Raw genomic sequence first — 11,655 nt, forward strand, 5'->3', positions numbered from 1 at the left:
GTTATAATCCACATCATTGTTTGTATCATCATCATCACCGTCTAATATCTTTTTGTCACTATGTATCAGATGTTTTAAGTGCTCTGCATATATAATCTTATTTAGTCCTCATAATAACTGTTCTGGTTATTTGTTGCTATAAAATAAATCACTTCAAACTTAGAACTTAAAATATCAATTTGCTAATTTTTTATTGTTTTGTGGGCCAACTGGGCTTGCTTAAACATTTTCACTTTGATTCCCTCATGTGTTGTAGTCAGATGGCAGCTAGGGCTAGAGTCATCTAAAGGCTCCACTGGCAGGATGAGTAAGATGGCTTCTTCACTCTCAGGTCTGGCTCTGGGGGGAATGGCTGACAGAGCTAGAGATTGTCCAGGCACACATCTACTCTCCCTGTCTCTCTCTCCCTTCCACCCCACTCCCTGCCCCCACCTCTCTTCAGCCTCTACCTAACATTAGCATGGGCTTTCTCATAGCATGGTAGTCTTAGAATAGTCAGGCTTGCTAGCGGGGTGCCTCAGGGATCCTAATAGCACATTCAAAGTAACCAAGGTGAAGACTTCAAGACTTGTGACAGCACTACTTGTTGGTTATAGAAACCAGCTCAGATTTGACATAGGGTAGGATGTCTCATTAGCAGGCATCTTTGGAGACTAACTAACCCAATTTTACAGGTGAAGAAACTGATACGCTAAGAGTGAGATCATTTGTCAAAGATTATGCACTAAAGGATTTGATACAAAGCCTATGTACTTAGTACCTGTATGAACTTGGAAAATCGTTTTCTCTCTCTAGGTCTCACTTTATGTGGAAATCAGGGAATTAAAGGAAATGATATTGAAGATGCTTTCCATTTCTCTCAGGGTTTAAGCCTATCGATTTAGATTATAGGAGTGGGGATGGGAAGGAACAGACTAAACAAAAAGGCATTTTATAAAAGAAAACTTGGTAGTAAAGTTGACGGAGGGAAGGTGATACAGATGGGGAACACATTAGGGTTATTCAGAGATCCCGTTAGATGATTTATATTAAACACCTAATAGTGGCTGACTCACATCAAATGCCTGTTGAATGGTAGCAAAGAGACAAAGATTTCAGTCTGTGATACTGGGAGAAATCTCAACCCACTGACTGAAATGAGAGCGGTTATAAATGGAACTACTTAAAATCAAAAAATGGATCCATCAATTCTGAAAAAGTTTGTGATGAATAGCAGGGCATTTGACAAGGGAGGGAATCTTACAAGTCACTTGTAAATACGGTGCTGAAATTCAGGTTAGAAGCAGTCACTGAAGAGCGTGGCCTAGGACACAGTCTTGTGGATATCCCAAGCTAGCGGATGAAAACAAGAAAGCAAAAAGGAATGGTCAGAGGAGTGTAGAAAACCAAAGCAGTTGACAGTCCTGGGATTTGAAGGAGATTAGAGAGAGTACATCACTGAACACTTGTGAGAAGTTAAGGAGAGTGAGAAACAAGGAAAGAGGAACACCTTTTTATTCTGAAGGCAGTTTTAGTGACCTTTTGGGGGGGGTTAATTTTTTTTATTTTGTAAAAGATTAAGAGGAATGTGAGAAATTAACACAACAGGTGTTAAGTGCAGCTGAAGACTTTGGGCGCCAAGGACCATTACACCTTCAGAGAGGCAGAGTAGAACATGGATGTTTCCTGCACTATCTAGAACAGATAAACCAAATGCAGGAAAACTGAAAATTGACAATATCAGCAAGTCACAGAAGCACAAATCAGTTAAGTGTGTTGAGATGGGGATGAGGTAGAACCAACAGAATTTTATGGTAAAATAGAGTAAAAGCTAGACTTTCCTCATTTTTTTATCCACAGGTCTTCTTTAGTATACAAGGTACAGAATAATATGACCCCAAATCAAATAGAAAAGATTGTTTTCTTTGAAAAAATTTAGATTTCTTAAGTCTCCTTACAAAAGGCATGATTATTCTTGAGATCAATGTTGTATTCCTCCAAGACCCCTGTTAATACCTTTCTTAACTTTGTGAGCAGTCATAAAAGTGTTCTCGTCTGGTCAAAATACAGATCTTGAAATCTGTACACCAAACTCTGCATTCTTTAACTATACACAGTGCATTAGCTTTCAGTCCACCCCCCACCACCAGATTCATGATAAATTATACCCACTTTTAGATTTTTAGGGTTGTGGAGCTCAGACACATGTAAAAATAGAAACAAAAGGAGCTGAGAACAGCCATGCCCCACGGGTGAGGAAATGTATCATTCCCATTTTTAAATTCTGGACATTAATTGTATTTTATAATCACAGTATGCTTTTATGTTGGAGGGAGAACTTTGGTTATATATGTGTCACCAGGGGGAAGCCACTTGTCTTGGATTTGAGAGAAGGGGGTAGTTAAAATGCCTAATGGCCATTTTCAGACCAACTTTTATTTTGAAGGAAGCAAAGAAGTCAGAGAATATTAAAATGCATAGAAAGAACTCAGAAAAGGTTGGAAATCCTTATTTAAGAATGAACTATGAATTTTGAAAAGTTTTATGGTCTATATTCATCACTGGGAGAGGGAAACCCCATTCATCTTTTCACACGGCAGCCTCAGCTGTAGGGATATCATTAAATGGCGTTTAGCAGAGGTGAAGAGAAAAACCTCCTCCCCAGAGATTTGCCCCTGCCAACCAATCAGGAAGCAGCCTGCTCTGAATCCACACCCCCCTGCCCTGATAGACCAGGGGATGGAGTGTGATTGGTGCATAGTTGGGCTTTTATGGGAGGGGTTTCTTGTCACTCTTCCTGGCTTCCCCGCAGTTCCTTATTTGGTAGCTTTTGACAGAACTAGTCTTTCTTGCAGCTAAGCATCTTGACATACATTATTCATTAAGCCCTGGAGCTCAGGGAGAAAAAGATGCAGACCCTTAGATCTTTAGATATTTCTTTATCACATGAATTTTCTTTATTCAGAATAGTTGTAGAATTCTGTTCCATTCTGGAGTTTTACAGATGGCATGTGTTCAATGGGAAGACGGCTGGATGGGATCTAATGAAAGGCTTTCTTATGTATACTTAATTACCAAAAATCTTCAAAAACCCACACTCTCTGTGGCTTGCGGATATTGTTAAAGTATCAAGGTTTTTGAAAATATACATATTTTAGAACTAATTGTCTCTTTATATAATCAATCAAAAATGCCTGAAGCAAACTATTTACTGTCAGTGTCTTGGGGCTACATAAAGGTAAGATTTATTTAGCTCCTAATTGCTCTGATTACATAACTGATAGTTTTAATAAATTACTATGGCATTAAGCTTTAACAGTCATTTATTTTTTTTCCCTTAGATGTGAGTTACAGAAGTAATGTGTGTTTTTAGTGGTCAAGATAAGGAGAAATTGTATAACTTTTATTAGCTATAGTTTGCATGTTAAAATATCTTTTCATTGGTTCTTCGGTTTGTCGTGTTGTATAGATTTGAATTGTGCTTTTAAATATGAAGGTAATCATACAAAATTAATGGAAATAAATTACTGGGACAAATTAATTATGCTGGTGTATGGGTTCCAATTCATATGTAGCACTTAAAGTTTATAAAAATTAATTTGTGGCTCTTCCTAAAAATATATCACTTTGACCCGATGAGTGTTCTTTTTTTTTTTTTTTTTTATCTTCAGATACAAAAGATCTAGGTGACATTAAAAACTGACATTTCTTAACTATTTGGTATATTATTAAAATGAAAACTGGCTTATCTACTTGTAAAACTTGAAGAAATATAAAAGTTCATATGATAACTTTTGTTAATCTCAGGAAATGAAGTAATACACTGAATTTACTAAGATTGTATTCCTTCTTGGCAAGCCTCATGCCTGCCTCATGATAATGCTAGCCTGGCGATCCTATCTCTGGAATAGAAGCAGGAGGTAGAGAAACGTTTTTCAGTCCTAAATGAAGCATCACTTCAGAATTTGAAATCTATTCTTAAACATTTGAGCCAATCAAAGTACATATTTTTAAGAATCCTTTTCTGTTACTTTAAGGAGTCTCAGATTGAAATATTTTTCATTTTCTTTGTTTCTTTTTAGAGGAAAATATTCTCCTTGTTGTGAGATTTACTTGCATTCTAAGAAAACTTACTTCATTTTTAGTTATCCAAGGAGTCACGATTCCCCACTTCCTCTAAAATCTATGGATGGCCCAGATATATTTTAATTGTTTTTGAAATGTACAGACTTTTATTATTTGAATTTTGTTAGCCATTTTTTGGCTTAAGAAATTTTTAGTACGTTAAAGTATGGAAAGTAATAAAAGAAAATCCCATAATCTCCCTACAACTCATCTCTTAGCATTTAGATAGCTCATATTTGATATGTTTTTGAAGGGCTTCATATTTGTATTATGATTATGAACAAGACCTCCAAGAATGTAAATAAATAATTATAGTGCTTATCTTTTTGAGGAAAAATTTTGCTGGTCCACCTTATTTATGTTTTAATAGTATACTGCTAAAAACACCTAAGGACAAATATAAATATATTTATTCTTATGCATTTTGAAGGGTTTCTTTTTATACAGCCAATGCAGTACTTATTTTAGCTTTTAATGCTGATATACACCAAACTTGCAGTGTATCACAGTGCAGCATTTTCAAATGATTTTTAGTAGAATATTGGTTGGGATGGGGTGGGGCAGGGTAGGCATTTTCTTAATGTTTGACCTTTACCACCTTCTTAATTATACACTAAGAGAATATAAAATGCAGCCAGTACATTGGCATGAATACAGAATTACAGGGATTATAGTTAAGAATACTTTATATGGAAACCAATTTGACAATAAATTTCATATTAAAAGAATACTTTAATTTTTTTATTATTTAATCTTGCTTCCTCAGCAGTCTTAAATGTAGAACATAAATTGGAAAACTGGAGTTTAAAAGCAAAATACAGAACTTATTTCAACTGCATTTTCAGCTTCCTTTATGCTTTACATGCTGCACTCATTCTGATGCCTAATGAGAACAAAGGATTTGAAAGCATTCACTTAAATCTTAATCTTTTTTTTCACTGTTGGAACAATAATTCCATAGATTATTTTGTACTATTAAAGCAAAAACAATCAGAAGAACTCATCAGCAGCAAATATGTGGAGGTCACTTTTTAAAATATCTAAATGCTCAATTAAATTGTTTTGCATTTTCCAACCAGTTTCTTTTTTCTTTTGTAAAATCAGTTCTGTCTTTTATCTCTTCTAAATCTGTAAATTGAGAACTGTAACAATGTTCTAGGAAAACCACATTTTATTACCTTTTCTAATCATTTTCCTCATGATAATTTTGTATAGTTAACCTAGTAAATGGTATGTAGTTATCTTAAAGTGAGAGACATTCCACTTACATTTTAAAATGATTGTTGAATCGTTCAGTGTATTGTTCTTTAGCACAGCCAGCCACACACTCCAACACCATATTGTAAGATCAACTACCAGTTGTGAAAGCATTGATGGTAATTTTTGTGATTATTAATTTAGCTTTCCTGAAAGTTTTATATCAACAGCAAAAAAAAAGGGGGGGGGGGAAGCAATTTTAATTCCTTTTAGAAAATGCTCTTCTAACTTAATGACTCTTTGAAAACTGTCTTTAATATCCCATACCCGTTCCCTTGGGAAGAAAGAGAATTGTTTAAAATACTGTCTATTGTAATCATGTTAAGAGGAAATGTTGCCTTCCTAAGAGCACCTGACAAACCCTGGTAGAGATATAGGTGTGCACTGAAACGTTTCTCCACCCACACTTCTGGGTTTTGAACAAAAGCATAAGAGTAGTCTTAGAGTATATGTATATGATGCAGATACAATCAGTAGATAATGCAACCTGAAATTTATCCATCTGTAGAATAGATTTCCTTTCACTGGTGTTTTTTACCTTAGTTATACCTGTAGTGACTGGCTTTTTTGAGAAATTACGTAAGTGAACTGCCGGAAAAATTAAAATTCATTATTTATATTATTCCAGAGAATCCAATAATTTGTGTAGCACACCTGCAGTTACCATGTACTTTTTCTGCAGGGCATATATGGCAACATATTCCTTATACCAGGTTGCTTGCAAGTTAGAAGGTAGTTTTATGGAAAAACTGGGTCCCTAACTTTTCCAATTGTACCCTCCCCGACTCCCAAGCTTGCATCATATTTTACTTACATGGAGAGAAATGCATGGAGGGCAGGTGGACAGCAGCTGCTGTAGAGACTGAGAAGGGGGGCTAGGAATAGCTGAAAGTCCCTCATAGCCCCCCACCTCCTCTATAAAATACACTTTGCCATGCAGGCAGTTGTAGCATGGACAATTTCAGTTCAAAGAGATATTTCATTCAGTATATGTTTTAAATGTTTAGCAGACTCTCTTTGGCCTTGTTTTGTCTAAAGAGTAGATTTTTCTGAGAGTTAATTTCATTAATTAAGCAAGGATTTACTTGTCTTTGGGCCTTGCATGTTGAATTATTGTTCTGTTTTTGAATCATGATGATTATCTCCTATGTTAATAATATCCCAAATTACTTTTGGGAATGGGTAGGGGAGCTAGATATTTCTGTGTATTTTTTGTGGGCATAACTATAGCTAAATCTTCGATCTGTCCTGGAGTGATAAAAATCAGGTATCTATAAAAGGCCCAGTGACCTGGGAGATAGAAGGAACTCACTGAGGAGCATCTCCTATGTGCCCGGCAAAAAAAAACAAGACACTTTCTATTAACTCATTTAATTAGTTAATAGCTTATAACTTTAATTCAAGAAAATATAATATCATGAAAGATGGACAGAAAATGTTTTGAACACTATCATAAATGTCTTCCTGAATATTCTTAGGAGGCCGCCAGTTTTTCCCAGGATATCAGAATGTATAATACTGAGTGAAACCAAGCAGCAGCCTGTTTTGTATACTGCCTGATGACAATTTAAAATATATACATATAAATGTGAGAAATAAGACATAGATGGAAATATAGGTAATTATGGTTATCTCTGAGCAACTGGCATATACATGATTTCTAATTTTGTCTATATAGCTTTCTAGATTTTCAGTATCATGTATGCATTTTATAATTAGAGACAAGTTATTAAGAAAATACATGCACAAAAAAATGATCTTTATGTTCCTGAGTTTGAGAATAAGCTCCTTAGACCTGTAAATTAACAACCAGAAAAATTTATACTGATTATGGTCAATTCTTCAGTTTTCTCTACAGGAGAATATAAATATACATTTCTTATATTCAACAGTCTGTTGAAATATTTTTATTGATCTTTTGTGATAAATTCCTGTATCTAATCTACATGGTCAATAAGATGGACTTTGGAAGTGATTTGCCAAATTATCTTGAGTTAGGACACCTTGGTATAAATTATCCAGGGAAGCACGTTTTTTTTTTTTCTTAAATTCTAATAAACTCAATACAGAGTTAGAAATTACATTTCAAACATCATTAAATAATAAATTCACTACTCTCTTTTTCCTAGATTTAAGTGAGAATTTATGGTGAGATTCAAAATTTTAAAGGCTACTGAATATTAGAGTATAATGTGTTTTGACTTTTTTTGATCAAGTATCTAATAGTAACCCACATAATAGAAAAAAAAATTATTGGTTCTGTTAAGATAAATATTAAGGCATATTTAAATTAAAGGCCCATTTGGGCTATTTTGGGAATCAAAGGGCAACACTTTAAGAAACAGCTGATGGATGGGAAAGCATGAAGTCTTTGAGAATTTTGGAATTGGGTATTGCCATGTGATTGTTGTAAGTTAATTCCAGTGTTTTTTAGGATAATATAGTCACCATGGCATCAATAAAATACATTGTGAAGAAATGAAGTTGCGTATTGAAAATGGACCTGTTTTGTATTTATGTGACTTTAGAGATATGGATTGGGAAATCCCATGGATGCTGAGAAACAAAAAAATCTTATACCTTCTACTTGGAAAAACTTTAAAAGGAAAAATTATATACTTATCAATTCAGATATTTCATTTCTCCATAATTCTGAAAGAGTACTCAAATCTATTCACTTTTGCTTTGGGGTAAAAGATATTTTAACCTCTGACAAGTATACATACTAACTTCTGCAAATGACAAATTAATTGATAAATCATGTTCTGTTGTGTGGCAGCATATTTTGTGTTTATAAGTTAGGGGTTTTTTTTCTTCTCTAACTACTAATAATACACCTTAATTTTTTTTTTCCTTTTTTTTCCCCCTTAACTAATGTCCTTGAGTGTCTAAATCTGTGTGGTCCAGTATGGTAGCCACTAGTCACGTGTGGCTATTTAAATTTAAATTTAAATTAATTTACAATGAAAGTTCAAAATTCAGCTCCTCGTTTTCACTAGGCACATTGCAAGTGCTTGATAAACGCATACGATTAGTAGCTACTGTAAGGGACATCTCAGATTCTAGAACTTTCCAACGTTATAGAAAGTTCTATTGGATGGCACTGATCTAAACTGTCAGGACAGTTTAAAAAATCTTTGGGCATGTTTTCTGTATGTTACAAGTATGTTTATGTTACCTCACTTACATTTTCCTCTTCTGTTATTTCATATTATTTTTCTGTTTTTCAGTTTAAAAGGATGCTTAATCGGGAGCTCACCCATCTCTCTGAAATGAGTCGGTCTGGAAATCAAGTGTCAGAGTATATATCAAACACATTCTTAGGTGAGAATAATAATTTAAATGCAATTTAAAAGTTTTATTTTGTGGTGTTTGTTTTTGGAGGTAGATTGGGGGCACTAACTCATTTTGGAAACCACACAAGTGCTAAGAATTCCATTTGTTTTCATTCATCCTGTTAGTAACTTGACCATCTGAGCCTCCAAGCTTTGAAATCTAAGGTGATAAAGTACATTTTTTTTTTAGTTTTATTCAGAAGTTCAGGGATTCTCTGGATTCAAGTTGTATATTGCCAATTTTTTCAAATCACTAAATGTAAAATGTATTTTATAGAGAATTCTATGCATGCATTCAACAAGTTCTTGTTAAATGCCAGACATTGCTGGGCACTGGTAATGATAAATTAGAAAAGGTCCTTGCCATCAATGAGTTACAGTCTAATGAACACCAAGCTCTAAATACACTACAACTGCTAAAGAAAATCTTGCTGATAATAATAGTTGAGAATAGTTGAGAATGCTTTGTACACCACCCCACCCTACATCCACAGAAAGAAAATTCAGTTGCTGAAAGTCAGTAGTGTGAACATATCCTTGATTTGAATGTACTTTCGAAACAAAATTGCTGTAACATCTAATTAGCATTTTCACTAAACAGACATTTATTGAACACATGCTATGTGCAAGGATGAGTTAGAGGAGCTCACTACCTTGAAATAGTGGATGAATAAACTGAGGCATCTACTTAGGTCTTTTATTTGAAAATAACAGTTGAATCTGACAATCATTTATCACATGCTATTGGTGGTTCTCTGTGCTCCCCTTGTTATATCATAACCGTTATCTCACTATGGTACAGAAAATATAAAATAACAGAAACAGTCTAAGCCATTCAAATATATTGTGTTTATCCTTACATTATGACCCATTTCACTAAGCCCTTAGGTTCACCCAGTGCTGTTTTTATGATAATTCTGTATGAAGTTCCTTCCTTTTCAAATTAGGTATTAAAACTGGAATACTGAGTGGGCAAGAGCAATTTCTAAGCCACTAAGTGATTTCAAATAGGGACAGAGTTGATGAACAGTTGAAATAACCAATATGTTTTGCTTTATCCAACTCTGCTGTCATAAGTCTTGCAAAAAAATTTACTATGACATTCTATCCAAGTAGTAACCACTCAATACATTTGATGTTAATTATTTTGCAGTGGGATGTACTTGCTCAATTTTGTGCTTAAGGGTATCATACATAGTAAGTCCACATCAATTGTAAATACTCAACTTCTCTAAAAGAAGTGTTTCTTGAAAACATTTTCTGGAACATACAGTGATTAATTAAAACCTGTTCAGTTATGGATGTTATGATTAAAAAGTAGTAACTCACATTGAATTCATAGTAAATGTAGAACATTTTCTAAATTTCTTAAGATAAGCAACATGAAGTGGAAATTCCTTCTCCAACTCAGAAGGAAAAGGAGAAAAAGAAAAGGCCAATGTCTCAGATCAGCGGGGTCAAGAAGTTGATGCACAGCTCCAGTTTGACAAATTCAAGCATCCCGAGATTTGGGGTTAAAACTGAACAAGAAGATGTCCTTGCCAAGGTAAGATGATTTTAAGGACTGTGATCATATTATGCAGGGATGCTTTTTAATAAATTTTGATAGATTCTCTTTTAAATAGATGGATTAGTTCATTAATTTGTGGGGTTATTTTCTTTTGGAAGGTGGGAAAGTACTTTATAAAGTTCTTTATAAATTTTTTGGGTATTGGGGTGCCTGGGTGGCTCAGTCAGTTAAGTGATCGACTTTGTCTCAGGTCATGATCTCATGGTTCATTGTTTCAAGCCCCACATCAGGCTCTGTGCTGACAGCTCAGAGCCTAGAGCCTGCTTCAGATTTTGTGTCTTCCCCTCTCTCTGCCCCATTCCGCTCGCGCTCTGTCTCTCTCTCTCAAAACTGAATAAATGTTAAATATAAGTAAGTAAATAAATAATTTGGGTATTATTAATATGTGGATTTAGACAGGTGGTTTGGTTATATGTTTCTTACTTTTTTACATCTACGTTTGATTATTCAAGCTTAAAGATTTAGAAATCTTTTATATCTTTTGGGTTTCAGAATAGTTAAGGTTTTGTGAACAGATTTTATCTATAAAAGAAATGCCTTGAGATTGGTAGTCAAGGCATGTAAGTAATGTATTGTCAAAGTCATTAGGTTAAGCCATACTATGCAGTTTTCAGTACATTTAAGTGGGTTTACCTAAAGTTTGCCTGTACTTACACGGTGCATCCATTGCATTTAAAATGAATCTTTTTTTTTAACTTAACATTATTTTTGCTAAAGTCAGTAATGTTTAAATGACCATGCTCATTGATTTGTGTTCTACTTCTGCCTCATAATTTTTTCAATCTTTATTTAACCCCAGGAACTAGAAGATGTAAACAAATGGGGCCTTCATGTTTTCAGAATAGCAGAGCTGTCTGGTAACCGGCCTTTGACTGTTATCATGCATACTATTTTTCAGGTAACATGGTTAAATTCTGTCACCTTTCCTTTCTTTGGTGATACAATGTCTAGTCTGTGAAATGTGCTTGTGTTTTATCTTCTTTACTAGTCACCCTCTTTTGCTTATTTTGATACTTTTTTCTTATTTGCCCCATACCAAGGGACACATGATAACAAAGGTTAGAGTGTGGTGTCAAATACAACTAAACCAATTTTGTTATTGTTCTTCCACTTAAGAAGAAGAGGTCATATGGGAAAATTCAAGCATGATTTTTAAAAATCTACATGACTTCTTGCAGCAAGAATGGAGTGCTAACTAAAAAATGAATAAACTTCTTGTTGCTGACTTACCTTAAATTATATTTTCTTCAGTCATTGTTTTTTGTACTGCTCTCTTCTCCATGTCCGCTTCCCAGTCTTGTTGAGCTTTTGCCCCAGCTGAGAATTAGGATATAAATGAGGAGTTGAGGCTGTAGATCCCTCGGTACTGGCCTGGCATAGTCCAGCTCT

The 11,655-nt window shown here is 34.5% G+C and overlaps 1 protein-coding gene across 14 annotated transcripts in view; it reads left to right on the top strand.

Moving 5' to 3' along the window:
* Nucleotides 1-11,655, top strand: part of PDE4D (phosphodiesterase 4D) — a 1,391,688-nt gene that overhangs the window by 1,364,517 nt on the left and 15,516 nt on the right. For all 14 annotated transcript variants that reach the window (XM_086700391.1, XM_086700383.1, XM_086700378.1 and 11 more), the window contains 3 exons: nucleotides 8,592-8,685; nucleotides 10,070-10,242; nucleotides 11,066-11,164. In XM_086700391.1, coding sequence (XP_086556517.1) covers nucleotides 8,592-8,685; nucleotides 10,070-10,242; nucleotides 11,066-11,164 — 366 coding nt within the window. The remainder of the gene's footprint in view (nucleotides 1-8,591; nucleotides 8,686-10,069; nucleotides 10,243-11,065; nucleotides 11,165-11,655) is intronic.

The sequence above is a fragment of the Puma concolor genome, chromosome A1 (assembly GCF_028749965.1).
Source record: "Puma concolor isolate L17-30 chromosome A1, mPumCon1.1.hap2, whole genome shotgun sequence".
NCBI lineage: Eukaryota > Metazoa > Chordata > Mammalia > Carnivora > Felidae > Puma > Puma concolor.